At 46.0% G+C, this 18,522-nt stretch overlaps 1 protein-coding gene across 1 annotated transcript; it reads right to left on the bottom strand.

Annotated features, from left to right (window-relative positions):
• Positions 1-1,294: 1,294 nt before the first annotated feature.
• On the bottom strand, positions 1,295-18,514 carry LRRC58 (leucine rich repeat containing 58). The gene is made up of 4 exons (XM_071559965.1): positions 17,987-18,514; positions 8,532-8,660; positions 6,980-7,257; positions 1,295-5,565 (listed from the first exon to the last, which is right to left on the bottom strand). The coding sequence occupies exons 1-4, from the start codon at positions 18,475-18,477 to the stop codon at positions 5,357-5,359; spliced, it is 1,107 nt and encodes a 368-aa protein (XP_071416066.1). The 5' UTR covers positions 18,478-18,514; the 3' UTR covers positions 1,295-5,356.
• Positions 18,515-18,522: the final 8 nt, after the last annotated feature.

Genomic DNA, 18,522 nt, shown 5'->3' with positions numbered 1-18,522 from the left:
ACATGGACATGGCCTGCCATCTCCAGACTGTGACTAAGGGTGCAGATGGCCCTGGCCTTCTTCAATACAGCACTAGGGCTTTCTCTCCCAATTTTTTTTTAAAGGTTGTCAACTGCAACTCACAGCCTCAGTGCAGAGGAAGAGGTGTGCACATTCAACTCTAGTGGTCCTGATCACCCAAGGCAGCCCATCCGAGTAGGAAATATACAGCTCTACTTTATGATGCCATACTTCATATACATCAACATAATGCTCCACTTTAGATCTGTGCAACTGCAGGGGCCTAAAATGTCAATTTGACATTCTGAGCATCTGGTTCAGGCATCTACACAACTCAGGTTTTATTTGCACTCTTTTTGTTGCATGAGTGCTAAAAGCAGACAAGGTGGTCTGAGGGCCAAGATCTGCTCCTTGAGACTAGAAGATGGGCAACTCATGCCAGGAATCAGCACTTCCAGGATTTTGTTTCCTAACATAAAGTAGGTATTGAGGGCTCAGAAAAGGGTATCCTTAAATTAGTTAATAAAAGAGGCAAGAATAATATTCTCAGCCTGGCTATTGCTGCAAGGTCACTGCATGGCTCAGTATTTTATCTTATTTGAAATGGAGCTGCGGCATAATTTGGGAGGTTTTTCATTACATGTGAAGTTGAACCATCTCTGAAATAGTTCCTGCTGAAGTTAATATCAAGTAATTCTTGTTTCCCAGTACACTACATTTGTGCACTGACAACTGGTAATTGCACGGCAGGATCCAAAACATTTTGGCAATAGATCACAAAACTCTTCAGGATGTAGGAGGAAACATGGGATTACTCAAGGAATGGGAACACATTAGCCAGTTAACAGGATCAGAAAATTAACATTCAAAAAGTCATTTACAGGTTTCAAAGGTTAGCATGGTAAGAGAGAAACAACTCAAGAAGTTTTGAACTGTTGTTTCATGTTGCTGGAGAGGTTCACCGTGACACCACCTTCTCTTGTTCATGTATTTATGTTGTCTGTGAGCTACTTCTACCTTTAAACTGCAGAGCAAATATCAGAAACTCTATACCATAAGTGAAACAGGGTCTGGTTCTGAATACACACTGGCCTCTCACAAGTGGGCCCCAAAAGTCAAAGTTTTTGCATCCCTTTGCAAGTTTCATTTGCTCTTGGTTTTACACAACACAGGTCAAATCTCATCTGCTCCCCAACCACGTATAGCCCCATTTGAATGATTACAATTCCACAGGGGTTCTGCCTGCAGCAACACCAGGATCGACATGTCGGCAAATAATGGACAGACAACAGCAGAAGGAACATTTCTGGTTTACTGTTTGCAATTTGTTTTACAGCTTATAATGAAATAACTGTTAGAGATATTCTACATTCATATGTTTCAGGCAAAATACAGTTTTAAAATCATAAGGCACTTTAAGACTTCCTAAAACAAATGCTCATGATAAAAATTCACCAAGAGGGCGGGATGAGAACCCTTTCTATCCTTAGTGTTCTACCCTCAGGTCAGTAAATGATCAATTCTCTAGTCAGGCAGGCAAGTGAAATAATCAATAGAAAGGTTTCCAAGACAGAGTTATTGCTGTATTAGTGTGCATTCTGAAGCAGTCTATTTGAAGTGTCTTCAGCTGGGGAGGGAAGGCATGGTGTGAATAAGATGCATTAAAATAATTCTTTGAACTGGGCAACAAAGATGCATTGCATGGATTAAGTTTCATTACTTTCATTGGATTAAATTCCTTCCATTCATTATTGCCAACAAGAGTGAGGAACAAAAAGGAGCTGGTTCTCCTCTCCCTCCCCCCACTCCCATTATAATTCAACACAAGATTTCAAAGACTTAAAATGACCAGGACAGAAAAACTGCATCTGGCCACTTCAGAGTATGTTTAAATATTCATTACTGACTTCCTCAGGTCTCACCTCTTATTAAAGAAAGACAAACATAAAAGAATTGGCAACAACTGTCTAAGTTGCTTCCAGTCAAATTGATATTTTGCTTCTTTTTAACATGACCCCACCGTTCACATGAAGTACCTGCATTCAGAAAGCAGCAGCTCCCCCTGGCAGGGGCTGGCAGGGCAGGGGATGAATGCATGCATGGCCCTGGGCCCTGCAGGGAAGGAGCAACGAGCAACTTTGCTTCACACACTTGTGTCTCAGCTTAAGAACAGCTTCAAAAGCCGGACATGCTGGGCTGCTGTAGCAACAAGGGCTCTGATACCAAAACATCATCTGAAGAGTTCATTTGGAGATGCCTCTGTAGGAACTGAAATCTGCTGAAAACTGACAGAAACAACTGTAATGCTGTCAAAACCACTGCCTACTTCTCAGGGCCCTGAGAAGGGAACAGTAGGAACTAGTCCCTATTATCCATCTGTGTATTTTCAAGTTGTGTATTACCTATTTTATTGCCCAGTACATTTTCGAGTCTTTTGCTGCAAAACTTGATTCCCAGGGGCTCAGTGTGTTAGAAACCACAGCCCACACCTGCATCCCTAGTCCTCTCAAATATGCCTCTGTGGGGAAAAAAGCCAAACCTAACCAATCATTTGTCCTGCAAGTCCTTGATTGTTTTAAATTCTGAATTACTTGAATTGCACTTCAAAGCCCAGCAGCAAAAAGAAAACTTGGTAGCTATGTTCAGAAATATATATAAACTTTTAAGAGACAAGATATTTTATCAAGTCTAAAAATGCATAGAGATATCAACTGCATAAGCTGTCAAGTTTTGACCTGGCTACAGTGAAGAAGCTGTGAAAAAAAAAAGATTAGCCTAATAGACCACATAAAATTTGGGCAGAAATGGGATGCCTGTTCAATTAGGGAAAAAAATGCAGTTAAGGATTGAGCTGAATTAGAACCAGCCACCACTGTTCTTAACTCATCACATACGGAGGTGCTACTGTGCAAACAGGAACTGTGATGAAATCTAACTTTGTGAAGTGAAAAAATGCATGACTTCAAGGCAGTTGCTGCCAAAGAGAAGAAAGGGAGGTGGTACCTCATGGCCCTGAGCTCAAAAGATCTTGAGATCTAAACTTGTGTGGCTCATTTTCACTGGCAGGAGAGTCAAGTTCCAGACCACTCTGTTGCTCACTATGGTTATACCAGCAGCCAATTTAAAACTGTGGCTCTGGAATTAGCACTGTCCTTCAGCACTGGTGAGTGACTGTGTTCACTTGGGGCAGGAAGAAGCATCTGAAAGGTGAGATGAACAAAACAGGCCACTCTCTGACTGCAATTTAACAACAGCATGCAGTTGGTTTCTCTCACATTCTGTAGGTTCTTCTTCCCAAGCAAACCTCACAGAATTTGCTAAAGTGACATCCAGTTGCTTGGTACATGTACCTTATTGTGTCTTACAAATATACTTTAAAAAAATTATTTGGAAAGGCACAGAGCACATGCAATTAGTTCCCTGCAGACCTGTGCATGTGGGGAATCGTGCATGTGGGGACTAAGTTGCAATGATTAACAATGAACAGGGTACTATTTTACAACCAGGTAATTTCTTTCAAACTCCAGTTCTTTCCAAGGGAAACCGGGGAAATACGGAGTGCTGTCAGGGAAATGCGAGGCAAGAAATTCCACCTGCACATCGAGACAGACTGGAATATAAAAAGTTTCACAGACCCTGCTCTTCAGGTCACATGAAAGGAAAAACTGTAGTCTAATTAAAAAAAATCACTAAAGCTAGTTGTAAAGAGAATAATTATCAAAGTGCTTTAATATATAAAGTGTCAAACGTAATTAAACAGGACCATTAACACAGAGCTGCCATAAGATGTTCAAACAGGTACAAGTGTTTCCTGAATACAGGAGGGAAGCACAGGTTTTTAGTTTCCCCTGTGGGGCCAAAGTGGGTTAAGAGAAGTTTTTCTTGTTCATTTCAGCTTCTTAACATGTTTTCGCTCTGTTCGTGCATTCAAAGGCACAGCTGGATTTGGTCTATCAGAAAGAAACTGCACCAAAAGGACTGCTTACCATGAAATATTAATAAAGAGGCAGCTCTCACTGAGTGAAACAAACAGCCTCATGAAGTAGATTTATAGATGCCTCTCCATTCATAATATTATTTTTATAAGGAATTTTTTGATACTTAAAAATTCTGAGCTGTTTTCTGCAGCTTTCCTTTAGATGTAGTTTAAGATAACTGAATGTGTTAGTTGAACCATGCAACCGACTGCCAAAGCTGTTACAACAAGAGCAAATGCAAACAAATAAATAAGGAAGACATTTCAAAACCACTTCGTGCAAGATGCTCAGACAATGTGCTTTTGCCTTCCTACTGGCTTTTCCTCTCATGTTCTGGATCAGGAAAAGAGCCATTCTCCACAGCACTTCCCTTGGTATGCCCATTAAGCTGCTGCACACCTTAATCAGATGACCTAAAAGACAGAAAGTAACTCTACCAAGCACAGCAGAGCAAACTGCAGCAGGGGAAACGTGGCTCTTTATAAACAAAGAATGTCAATCAAGACCTTCCCTGCAATTCACAGATATCAAAGCAGCTCTGCTCCACTAAGCTGAGACTCAAAAGCGTGACACAAAGCACCACATCTGGTCCCTTGCACAGGCACGTGTGGCCACAAGTCTGAACTAATACCAAGTCTCAGCAGAACAACTTCCCTGTTTTCTGAAGGCATCATAGAGACAGCAACACTCCAGGTGTAATGGGAAGAGGCAGAGGGAGGAAAAATAGCAAATACAGTTAGAAGGAGACAGCAGCTCAGCATAACGAGGGAGAAAAAAGGTGGCTCAGTTCTGTGGTGGCTATGACATCTATAGCAGCATAGAGATGCTACACCTTTAGGCAAAGGAAGAGTAACTAGTTTGGCATAGTCCTGAACAAAAAAATTTCAACCTTGATTTTCAGTGGATGGGTGTAAAATCTGTAACTGAAATCAAAGGAGACAGAAAAGAATCAGGCTGCTACATAAAACACTGGGGGCCATACATACTCACATGGCATCATTAGCCTGTTTCTGATTTACCACAGTGTTAAAGGAGCTGGACAATCTCCTTTGCTATGCAAGATGACAAAAGTTCAGTGAAGTTTCATGGATTAAAACCCTTCTGAATCCGCCAGTGAGAACAAATGCCCCTCCCCAGCCTGTCTGAGGGAGGGAAGGTGTCTCCCAGTCAGGAGACATTTCTAACAACCCCAGGCAACCTACAGGCAGTATGCTACTGGGTTAGATCTCCTAAGTAGCACTGCATCAAGCAAGCCTAGGCTTGCTAAGATGTTCTGCCCCTTGCATGGACTTGAGGACAATTTCAGGCCAGTGGCTCATGCTTCACCATTCCATTACTGCTTTCAAATCTGTTTTCCTGGCTTGCCCTCTCGCTCCCTGTTATCCCAGAAGGACTTTCTGCATCCTGTGCGCAGCGACGCTGGCCTCATCCTCAGAGTCAGACTCGCTCTGGGAAGTGGAGCTTTGGGAGGCAGAGCTGAAGGGAGAGGAGCACTCTGGGGAGCACAGGTAGTGCATCAGCGGGAGGCGGTACTTCCCACAGAAGTCAACGAACTTGATTTGTCTGACGCAGCTGTCAAAGTAGACACCTGTAAGGGAACAGTAAACACACATGAGATCCCACACCAAGAGATCTTGTAAATCCTACAAGGTTGTTGTGGCTGGTGCCTATGCCTCAAATTAGGATTTAATGGACACAGCACTGGACACTGGAGCACAAAGGATACTGAAGGAAGGAACCAGGATACCTATGGATATGTAAAATTTCTGTAAAACTGTATTTGGTAGGGGATTCAGAATGGCACACTCTTCATGTAAAGACACAGGGCAGTTACCTCCAAATAATATGACAATTTCCTCTAACCATTAGGGAGAAAACTCAGGCCGGGAATTTGCAAACTTCTTAAATATCAAATAGATTCATGCACTCTGTTTTCAAACTTGTAAAACCTCTTCTGCCAGCGAGTAAAAATGCATTCACAAACAGACCTCCACAACTCTACTTTTCTTCTGCTTGAGTGAAGTCACCATGCTGAGCCTGGATGCTACTTTCCATGGCAACAGTCTTGCTGTAACACACAATTATGTTCTCTTCCTGTAACAGCAAGTGATTTTAGATGCTGACATTTTCAGAAGTTTCCAGCAGGGTTTTAAGTCCTAGCTGGTCAGGGGCAAGCTTTCCTCCTGCAGTGCTAGAGCAATGCTGCAGTACTGTGGCAAGTTCAGAGGGCAAAGTGAAAAAGCACAAACCCAACCCACTGTTACCCAAGCTGTGCAAAACACTAAAAAGAGAAACTTTTCTTTCCCTCCCAACACAAGTTCCAGCCCTTCTGTCTTTGCTTATGGAGCATGCTTTGATATTGTCCTGTAAGGAGATAAGATAACAGCCTGCATTACGACTGCAGGGTAGATACTAATTAATGATTTTTTTCCCCTTAATCTTCTAAAGGCTAAATGCACAGATCATTTACTTTGGATAAAGATTAAGCATTGAGCCAAATTAAGCCTGAGCATTTCAGGCTTTTTTATGAAGTCCTCTCCTTCCAAGAACTATGCAGCCTAGAGCTAAACAAGTTGGTCTCGATAACTGCTAAGCACTTAGAGCCACTCTCCTCTTTCCCATCCAGAAATCATGCTAGCTGTTCAGCAAGACTGCTTTGCAAAAGCTGCCCTGTCCATTACTTACTCTGAATTATTTTAGGACAGAAGGATCAGAAATGTCAGATCATAAAACCACAGTGGAGTGCTGGGATGAGGTACAAAGACTCTGACACAAGTGCTGTCTTACCTTCCCATGCAAATACAGTAAACCAGCCCTACAACTCTGAACACTGTTCCTAAGTCAGGAAGTCTCCTTAAAGGCAAGTTTGAAGGAAACCTGGAGCCAGAATGTGGCTGCAACAACACACAGAATCTGACTGAGCTACTAAAGCCATGACAAGTCAGAGGGAAAGGAAACCCATGAGGTAAAAGCAGAAAGCAGAGCTGAGAGGGTGAACTTACCCCCGCATTTGGGATTGGGACAGTTGCTGGCCAAGCTCAGATAGCGGACCAGATTCTCTGGGAGATCACTGGGAGCATAGGGAACATTGCGAGTTTTAACTGTGCGTCCAGCAAGTTCCTGAAGGCTCGGGGGATTGTAGGTCAGGTCCCGCACAAACCGAACCACCAGCGGGTTCCCACGCAAGCTCAGCTCTTCTAGGTGAACCAGGTTAAGGATCTCTCGAGGAAGGTAAGTCAGCAGGTTATTGTGCAGGCTAAGGGAACGCAGGGAATGCAGCCTGAAGATGGAGATGAAAACCCATTGAAGATGTGCAAGCAAAATTGTTCCACAACTGCATTACACAAACCTGATTACTCTCCCACCAATTTCTGTTTTGTGGGCTTTTCTCCCCTTTAAAACAAATTCATGCTCTAAGATCTGCTGTTACTCCAACACACACACTACACTAGAAAACTTGGCTCAGCTCCAGAATACCTGTTAAAGAAACATGGTATTAAATACGCTGCTGTCCCTCTCAGTGTTCTCAACACCCCCATAAAGGTAGCACAGAACGAAAGTGTACGAACTGAGCGCTTTCAGGGGACACAACACTTCCCTGTACCGAGGGCATGCATCAAGAACAGCTCTGTGCAATACTCTGAATAGTCACCTGCTTTCTCTCATGCATTAAAGATGATTGCTGGCAGGCAGGCAGCCCTGGAAAACCCCATGTTTTCATGGCTTGCGGCTGCACCACCTTGTGCTGTGCCATGACCAGATCTCAGCAAGGCCAGGCCAGGTTAGTGCTGGCACAGGTGACAAGCAATTCTGTGGCTCTTGGAGGAGCCTTATTCCTCTCAGGAAGCACAGAGCAACACTTCAGCATGGCAACCAGGGATGCTATCAAACAGTAGAAGTTACAAGACAACTGGACATTGTCCATCAAGAATAATCCCACTACACCACCAAATTCCAACTCAGAAAGCTCCATGCTGCTATTCAATTGCTTTTGGGGTTCCAGCTGTGCTTCCTATCTCTTCACTTCCCATCTCCCATACAGAGCTGCAGTGTCCTCTTTCACCCATTATGAACACACAGAGCAGTAACTTGGCTCCTAGAACTGTGCCATAGGATTTAACAAATACTAAAACATTCTAAGATCCTAGAGTAAGGAATGCCAATGGAACACAAGGGTTGGTGCAAGACAAAAGCACACACAAAATATATCAAGCATTTATCATTAAAAAACAGTAGCATTCTTACTTCTTACAGTGGCAATTTCTCTTTTCTGAGTTGCCCAGGTAATTCTCAGGCCCACAGCAAAAATCTATTAATTCACCTTAAAGTGGAATGTTGGTACATTGTTTTCCATAACCCTTTGACTGAGTCTTCCATGTCACAGATTCACGGTCTGCCTGCAGTGCACCATGCCAAAGATCATCTTATTCAAGTCTTGTCACATTAACAAACTAAAGGACAAATAGGTCCTCCCAACTGCTTTTATCCAGACACACAGAAGAAAAAGTTCAAAGAGTTAATTACAGCTGGTGGCTAATGACAGTAAATACTCACTGTGCCAGCTGAGGTGGAATGCTCTGGATCTTGTTGTCACACAGAACTAGATACTTTAGACAAGGCAGTTTTGCTAATTCAGGTGGAATTGAAGTGATGAAATTCCCTCCAAGGTATAGAAACTCTAAACTGAAAAAGAGAGGAGAAAACAGTGCATTATTTAATGTAAATTATTTCAAGTTTCCTTTAACATCTAGGTCTTCACATCTCCTGCATTTCATAAAGAAAGCTCACAAATGACTACATATGAGATAATTTGCTGAGGGAAAGAAAAAAAAGGCTGAGTTGCACATCAAAATTACATCAGAGCTGCTGTTTCACCACAGATAATGTTGAGATTTATCTCTGGACTCCTGCAGTCACCATTACATCTGCAGGCAGGCACCAGATTCCCACCAACTCCATGTGCAAAGCTCCTGCTCCTATTTCCAAGGAAGACCAGCCTGCACATCCAAGGTCTGCAGCACTGACACAGATCCTGGTGCAGCCAGTGGGAACTCTCAGTTTCAGTAGGATGAAGCAAGAGAACAGTGTCTCTCCCTGAAAATCCAGCCCTGCACAAGCACTAGTCATTCTTTATGAGATCACAGGACTCCTCAGTGACTAACTGGAATCTCTCAGCGTTGGTCAGAGGCAGCCAATGCCCCTTTGATACAATTCCCAGATCAACACCACCACAGCTGCCATGGCAGAGTGCACCTGAGTCTCACAAGTACTACCATGTAATTTCTCAGATTGATTTCAGCATACTGAAGTCACAAAGCCCAAAGCTACCAAAAACATTAACTGGGCTTAACTGCAGTTTGGGCCTGAAAGAAATAAAAGAATCATTGAATGACCTAGGATTAGAAACAAGAACAGAGAGAGGCACTAGATCCCTCCTGCCAGGTGGAATAGCCACTATTTGCTGTGCATCTCTGCCCTTCCAGAAAGAAAAATTGATATGCACTTCTCTTCACCATAGCAGTTTCCAGTCCCTGTTGCAAGGATTCAAATAGCTTTCTTTCCCTGTTCTCAGATCTTGTCTGGAAGAGGAACAAAGGAAGGTTCAGTTTGGGTACTTCTTGCTAATCACAGTCCAGACAAGACTTCTTCCCATGCTTGACAAAGGTGGATCCCACAGTCCTGGTTCAGCATCTCCAGAACACACTCAGGTTAGCTGCCTAACCAACCTACACTGGCCTTCTCTGATCCACCAAGTGTTCCTCACGGGTCAGGGAAAGGGAAGTCCTCCAGGCTCCATCAGCATTTCTTTAAGTCTAGGTTATAACCTCCTTGGAATAGGAGACACCTTCATCTCACCTTGCAACTGAGAAATGGATGCAACTGGCACAGAAACACACGAACAAAGCACCCAGAGGAGACGGTGGCTGATTTGGAGAAGGTCTGACCACTGCAACTTGTGTGCCACAGCATATGTGGAGTGCCAGGAAGCTCCTCCCTGAGGCTGCCCCTGGGATGGAGCAGAAAAGCAGAACAGTAGAAAGAGTCTATTTTGCTCAGTTCTTGCAGGAAACTTGAACCCCAAAGATCCAATGACAGCATCTGCCTGGGCTACAGAGGCCACTCATGCAGCACAAAGGTCCACCTGCCCAGCAGTGAAGAACACGAGAGACTTGTGCAACTCACCAGGAGATGCTCAGAGAGCTTAACTTCCCCTGGATTCACTTACGTTTGGAGTATGTCAAAGGCAAGCTAAATAACTAAAACTTAACAAAGTGGGTACAAAGCTAAGCCTTAAGCTGAATTTGGTAATATGAAAGGAGGTAACTACACTTGCTCCAGCCGAGACACACTTGGAAGTTACTCTGAACATGCAAGAAAGTACACAGGGAAAACCCACCACCAATTCCCACTGCTCAAAAGCAGCCTCTCTTCTACACCAGTAGGTGAGGAATGGGGGCAGGGGAAAGGCTGCTGTGCAGAGACCATGTCAAGGGGAGATTATTTTTAATTAACTTTTGATCCCTTAACAAAGCCATGACTGTTAACCAAAATTCCTCATTCAACCTCCATTGTTTCTCAAGGTGGATTTAGGCTGCTTGGATCTCATTAGGGACTTAACTGCTGACCATACAATTCTTAGGCATATTTTAACTCCATGCCTTTGCTGGAGCCCACAGCAAAAACTGTTGGACAAGGGAATTCTAGTAACGTGGATTTCAATATTTAAACAAGTTTGTATGTGTGCAAGTTTACACTCCTATGAAAAGCAAATAATGAACTCCTCATCCTCTGTGTTTAAGGGCATTAACACCGTGTTTCAAGAGCAGCTTACTGTACAAACTGAGCATGCAAAAACACTGCCTACAAACTACTCACAGCTTCAAATCCATTCTTTGTAAAGTCTGTGTAATGAGAACTCTCTGTCTTACCAGGTAGGATATAAACCCCCAACATCAGAATACAAACTGTCTCTGATGCAAAATCCACTAAGTAAGACAACTCCTTCAGTGGCAACAAAGTGCTCCAGAAAAACTGCTTTCTTTTTATCTATCTTCTGAATCACCTTTTTGAGGTCAGCAGACTAATAACTCACTGGGCTCAGGCTGGTGCAGCAAATTCAGAATTTCCACATCAACTTAAAATATTAATTAGATGGTCAATTTATGTAAAAAACAGATGGATGGAGTTTTGAAACTGTGAAGAAACTTATTTAAAAGATATGAAAAATATTTTTATAGGTTCCACTGAAACACTGCTCAGTAGGTAAATGAAATCCAGACCTCCAGTCCTTCAAAATACTATTTGGTAGAAAGAAGGATCTAGCCCAGTCCTGGATAAGCAAAGTGAAGAAATTAACAACAGCCATTTCTGCATCAAATTAAGTGTCAAGAATCACCTGAGCAAAGCAAATCACGACACAGGAAAGCATTTTCAAGAGACACGACCCTTTTTATAAGGAGCGCTGACCACACCACTGGGGGCCATGGTTTGTTCCCAGCTCATCACCTACTCCTGGCCTGATTTTCATGTCCCACAGAGCCCATACATAGACGCCAAGGTGATGGTGGGTGTTGAGCTGTCCTGCTCGGGGCAGGGCAGTTGGCTGCTTGGTAAGAGAAGCACAAGCACTGCTCAGCTCTGCCCTCCCTCCTCAGACAAGAGGCAAAGAAACCCACAGCATTTACCGCAGTTTGCGCAGGAGGACCACAACAGAGACAGGACTGAACTTAGTGAATACTTACCCAGCTAACCTTTCACACTGAGACCCAGTCCTTCTGACAATCATTAATCTGTACAGTCATTCTGATCGATCAGCTGAGGTCTTGTGCACTGCTGTGTACACAGAGGGAGAGCTGGAATTTTTTTTGTGCACTTTCAAAAGTCAGTCCAGAACCTTCGCAATGCCAGAGAGCAACAAGTCTTAAATGAGCATAAGCTCACTTCCTATTTTTGAAGCTGGAATAAATTATGTACTTCCAACCTGCCACACAGGCTCAGGCTGAATGAGTTTCAAGAGGATACAGATACTCACAAAATCAACCTCAGCAAAAACTGAAAAACACCCCAACAACCATTTGACAGAGTAACTAATGAGGGTTGACACTTTCTCTTCTGCCTTTTAGCAGTGTTTACAAATACACTAATAAAAGGGCAGTCCCTTTCAGCCTCATACCCAGCAGCCCCCTGCTCAGCTCAGCCAGTGCTAATTACTGCCAAGCAGCAGCCAGCCGGCCGAGCCCATCAAGTGCTGCTCCTTCCTAGCATGGTATTTCACACCATCAGGCTGTATTGTGGCAATGAAAATCCTTTTACATACTAGGAAAGGACTGGAGAAAAGCTCAAACAACTATGAATCAATTCAGGTAATGGGAGCAATAACATGTCAAGAGACTGTACATTCTTGCTCAAGTATGTCCTTGATGTTTTCAGGTCATCATACACCACAAATCAAATCAAAAAGGCCCAAAACATTCAGTAAATAAGAAGAGCCCACTCGGAGCACTAGAGTTATTTTTGATACCCTATTAACTACCACAGCACTCCCATAGTCATGTTTCAAGGGGAAAATGTCTTCTGGCGTAGGAGATACTCAAATTTTCAATCCACCCTGTTTGCCTACAGATGCTTCTTTGGATAAAATCTAACAGCTGACATCAAACAGATGCATCTAAATAGGTAATCTAAAAAAAAAATCAACAACCAACAATGGTGCCTGAAATAGCTCCGGGTCCTTTTTAAGACAAACTTTTTAGCAAGAAATTTCCAGGGCAGTTTTGAGGCTCAGGCAAGGGAGGAATTTCAAAGCAGCCCACAATACACTCCTGTTAACCCTGTTCTACGATTTGCTAATTCCTGAGAGAACTGCACAGCCTTTACTGACACGCAAATTTAAGATCAAAGGGTCGTCTGCAAACTATTTGCAAAACGTTTGAAGAGAGGAAGAAGGGAGGCACCAAGCAGATTTCCTAATGCTGCATCTTTATCAAAGCTCCACTTGCCCTTTTTCCCACACTGTAGCAGCCCTTCTTTAAGCGTATGCTTGTCTAACATGCTTAACACTACCCACGAATGAAAGCAAACGCTCTGGTTTTCACTGCATCTAAGCCTTTACACAAAACTTGGATAAATCCTGCTAGGCGTTTGAGGTCTTTGATCCCAGCCCTCACACAACCAGGCTTTATTAGAGGAACACAAGCAAGAAGAAAAGGAACATGCACGGCTCTTCTCCAAGCTCTTTCTGCCTGCTCCTGGTGCTCTACTGCACATACAATCATTGAATAGATTGGGTTGGAAAAGACCTCTGAAATCATCAAGTCCAACCCTTGGTCCAATTCCAGTCCCTTTACCAGATCATGGCACTCAGTGCCATGGCCAATCTCAGTTTAAAAACCTCCAGGGATGGGGAATCCACCCCCTCTCTGGGCAGCCCATTCCAATGCCTGATTACTCTCTCTGCAAAGAAGTTTTTTCTGATATCCAACTTCAATTTCCCTGGCAGAGCTTGAGCCCGTGCCCCCTTGTCCTATTGCTGAGTGCCTGGGAGAAGAGACCAACCCCCACCTGGCTAGAACTTCCCTTCAGGTAGTTCTAGACAGTGAGGAGGTCACCTCTGAGCCTCCTCTTCTCCAGGCTAAACAACCCCAGCTCCCTCAGCCTCTCCCCACAGGACTTGTGCTCCAGTCCCTTCACCAGCCTTGTTGCTCTTCTCTGGACCCACTCCAGCCCGTCAGTATCTTTCCTGAACTGAGGGGCCCAGAACTGAACACAACACTCAAGGTGTGGCCTCACCAATGCAAGAGTACAGGGGAAGGATCACTGCCCTGGTCCTGCTGGCCACACTATTTTTGAGTATTCACCAGAAGAGTATGACTGAACTTGAAACTCACAGCAGGAGATTCCAAGTACTGATTGCATGAGGGCAATCCATGCACCCTTCCGCCAACAGCTGCAAGCACACAGTGAAGATCAGGGCTGCCTCTTACCAGACCTGCCACACAAATTTTGTCCAGAATGGGCACAAGCCCACCAGTTACAATGTTCATCACCCCAAGGATATGCAGAACCAATGCAGCAGGTGGATCTCTGCACAGATCACAGCTCAGGAGCTGCTGAGGGCTGTGAATTGAATCTGAGAGTGACTGACCATAAAGTCTCCCAGCGAACACACAGCAAGGTCAGGAGGGAGAACTACAGAAAAGATAACACCTACTACCTATGCTAAGGATGTATTTCATCTGGTAGGAAACAGGAAAGCAATGCAAAGAGGGCTGCTCTTGCACATCTGGTGCATTTGCCACCCTAAATTCACAGCAACAGCCAAAGATCAGGCCTTGCACTGCACTGACAGGCATGGCCTCAACCTGAGTAAAAAAAGCTCTCAGCAGGGGCAACACCTACATTTCTCAGAAACATAGGATGCAGTTGCCAGTCACCCTACATGTTTACAGTGGAATTAGGATAAAAGAGAATTGCATTTTCCTAATGGAAAACATGAAGCAAAGGCTACTCACCCCTGCTGCCAGCATGCTCTACCAGTATCACCCTGCTGCCATCACCAGAGCAGTCATGACCATGCACTTATGAAGCCATAGGAAGGAAGCTTCACGCATACAGGTGGTCATACTACAGCAGCCTAAGAGGCAACCAATAATCAGGAACACAGCACTCACTTTCCATGCAGGATCCTGCACTGCACACAGCAGATTTTTGTGGGCAAGAATGGGGCAAATGGCTGAAGCTGGAAAGAGTAAGGCATGACAGCAGCAGGACTGGCTGTGGGTCTTATCACCAAGTTCATTAATGCCAAATCACCAGGAACATGCTCGGGAAAAGTTTTTGCATAAAACACCCAACGTAACCCCAGCTAGCTGTAAAGTGGTAGATTTATGTTCCTGAGAATAGGAACACATGGCACACATCTCCCATTTCATGGACTGTGCAAGTGTAGTTGCCAGCATGTTCATCCTCCTTTGGTTGCTCAGACCCATAAGCTTTCTATCCTTTCAACTTCACGACATAGATCAAGTCCTTACCTGCTACATGTCTGGTCTTCATGAAAACTGATGTGCTACCCCTTCAACAACTGTAACAGAAATTGTGGGGTGGCAAAGACATGAGGCTTAGTTATCAAGAAATGTTTTTTTTTTAAAATGTCATCACTGGTCAAAGATTCCCTGGAAACATTAAGTAAGTATATTAAGTATATCTTTGCAACTCCCATCTGCTCTATAATCAGTGACTGGGGCAAATGAGAAGCTGCCAGGGTCACAGGAGGAAGAGAACTACTGGCCTCAGGAACTCTAGTGTAAGCAGGAGGAACATCTCCGGTCAAAGCGCTGCCTGCTCAGAGACCACAAGATACAAGAAAAATTTCCTTTAATGGGAAGTTGCACATAGAAAAAAGCCCAAAGTCTTGGCTTGTCAGCAACAGCAAGATGGACATTTGCAGCTTAAGCTGTGAGGTTAGCAGAAGCCCCAACACCAGGTCACATTTCCAAGTTCCAGAGTTCAGAAACTAAATGCAATCTTCCACATTGCCCTGCCGTAACAGCTGGCTCTGCTCTGCCCTTGCTCAGGCTCATTTTACTCACTGTGATACCGTGCACACTCACACTGAGGTAGCTCTCTTGTCAGCAAGTAGGAGGAGCAGGGTCTGGCAGCAGTTTTAGTCCAGAACATATTTACTGTGGTTTTGGCAAGGGTTATCTGGCTCCCAATGAACAGATTCAGGATTCCCTCTAGAGGAACATTAGATTATAAAGTATTGTTTTCTCCCAGCACCGGCAAGCAGTGCACAGCTCCCCATTGTTACCTGAGCAGTCCCAGATACAGAAGTCACTGATGACATAGTGGCAAAGAAGCTGACAATCCTGGTGGGGCCCAGATTTGCTATCTTGAACTAAAGTTCAATTATATTATGTTGACATGTTAGCAGAAGTTCAACGAGTTAGCAGTGATGACGTGGGCAGTAGACACAAGCTGGGTCTAGTCTGACTTTTCCACCTGACACATGACTTTGTAACGATAAATGGACAGTTCAATAGCCTTGTCTGCATTTGCCCTCTCAGAATTGTCATTCTGGGGGTTTGAGCACCATGTGCGGTGCTACATGGCCCGGTACCTTCCTGGGGACAGTGACATATGGAAAAGTAGGGCTGAGGTTTGCTTTCTTGGGAGGGAAAAAAGAAAAGGGAGAGGGGAAAGTTGCAACCACTGAGAACATGTAAACAGCAGCAGGGAACCTCTGCCTCAGAGGTGGGTGCAACAGTTGGATCACAACCACATCCTGCATGCTACCAGACACGCTATGGAGACAATGTACATCATCTCCCTCACAGAACTGCCCTCCTCCATTGGCCTCCTCTCCCATGAAGCTGGTGCATCATTTCCTTCTTTATCCCTGAAACAACTGTTCCTGGACAGAGAAAAAGCTGAGCTTACTCCTCCCTATGACTGCCCCAACCCAGGGTGCAACCCAGCTCTGCCAGGAGGGGTTATGGGTATTCTCTATCACTCAAAATTCCTCACAGCATCTCTCAACCCCTAGAGTTTAGCCTGCAATCGCTCCAGATCCTCAACATGCAAACTGTGCCACAGGGTCAAAAGCTGCATACACAACTACTTATACTGTAGCAGACAAAACCATTTCCCAACAGCACTCAAGCAGTTCTGGTAGCTCCCACCAAGGCCCATGAGAGACATTGCTCCACACAGAACATCCTATGCTTCTGCTGGATGCAGCTCTGCTGAGCCATCAGAGTGAATGCAGCTGAGAGTCAAGGTTGCTGAAACTTGCCTAAGAGAGGCTGCCTCTGGCAAGTCCCTTGGGAAAGAGCTGGAGCAAACAAAGCTCAGATCCAAAGTCTCTGTACAAAGCCACACAGAAGCCATTCTCAGGCTTGAGAATCCAGCAGAACACACTGAGGTGCTGGTGTGTAACACTTATGCCACAGCACAGCCTCTTGCCCAGGACAACAGGCTTCAGAAGCACCCAGCCCAGGTCAGTGCAGGCAGCCAATACCCGATGTTACCTAAGGCCTGTTCCCACCCCACCAGTGTTCCTAATTACCGTGGTTCAGCCATAGGTTTCTGTATGACCAGCCCGTGGGGGCTGGATATCGCCCCAGAGCCAGACGTACCACTGCACTCGAGCACAGCCTAGGGCTCCACGCTTCAGGTCTGTTAGATCTACGCAAGTCAGTGGGTTCAGAGAAATACCACAACCCCCCATCCATGAGAGCAAGCCCTCCCTACCGTGAGCCCGCAGCTGTATCAGCAGAAAGGCCTTATTGTTAGCGTGAGCCACAAACACATCTTTATTCTCCTGGGTAGCCCATCATGCAGTCATGACCTGCATGAGCCCAGGGGCTTTACCTTGCTGTCACCTAGAGATCTGCATTAGAGCAAAGCCATGGAGTGCTTTCTGCATGCCAATACTCACACCGACCACACTTTCACTACGTGAACCTCCCCTGCAGGAGGGCAGCCCAGGGACTGAAAGAGATGCCCAGTTTACAAGCGCAGATGGCCCATCATCACTTAAAGAATACAAAGAATACACAGGATCGGTCAGGTTCGAAGGGACCACAGTGGGTCATCTCGTCCAAACTCCCTGCTCAAGCAGGGTCATCCCAGAGCACATGGCACAGGATTGCATCCAGAGGCTTCCTGAGTATCTCCAGTGAAGGAGACTCCACCACCTCTCAGGGCAACCTGTTCCAGTGCTCGATCACCCACACAGTACAGGTGGAACTCATGTTCAGGTGGAGCTTCCTGTGCATCAGTTTCTGCCCGTTGCCTCTTGTCCTGCTGCTTGGCACCACCGAAAAGCGCCGGGATGCATCCACTTGGCACCCTCACTTCAGATACTTATAGACACTGGTGAGGTAAAGAGCGCCTTGGAGCTTCAGTAACTCGGCCTGCCGAGGGGGAAGCGCCACGCTAGCGGCAGCAGTGCTTGGAGACACCTGGGGCTGGGCAGGACGGACGCCGGGGGGCCCGCGCCTCACCTGCGGAGCTCCTGGATGTCGGGCGGGATGCTGTGGAGCCGGTTGCCGCCGAGGCTGAGGCTGCGCAGCCCGCGGAGCCGCAGCAGCGCGGGCGGCACGTCGGCGAAGCGGTTCCCGCTGAGGTTGAGGACGCGCAGGGAGCGGGCGAGAGGCGCCTGCCCCAGCCCCTTGGGCAGCGACCCGGGCCCGCCCAGCCGGTTGTTCTTGGCCAGCAGCGTGTGGAGGCACGGCAGGGACAGCAGCTCCGCGCCCATCTCCGCCAGCCCCGTCCCGCTCACGTCCAGCACCTCCAGCGCCGGGAACCACTGCGACAGCCCGGCGGGCAGCGGGCCCGACAGCCGCCGCGGCGACAGCACCAGCTGCCGCGCCTCCGCGCTGCGCCGCGCCGACAGCTCCGCCGCCAGCGCCAGCTCGGGCTCAGGCTCGGCCGGGCCGCGTCGCGGGGGTTCCGTCTCGGGGCCGTCCCCGTCCGCCGCCGCCGCCGCCGCCATCCCGCCCGCACCGACCGCCGGCCCCGCGCGTCACCGGGGGCTTCC

The sequence above is a fragment of the Pithys albifrons genome, chromosome 1 (assembly GCF_047495875.1).
Source record: "Pithys albifrons albifrons isolate INPA30051 chromosome 1, PitAlb_v1, whole genome shotgun sequence".
In the NCBI taxonomy this organism is placed as follows: domain Eukaryota; kingdom Metazoa; phylum Chordata; class Aves; order Passeriformes; family Thamnophilidae; genus Pithys; species Pithys albifrons.
This window is presented reverse-complemented; position numbering and strand designations above follow the sequence as displayed.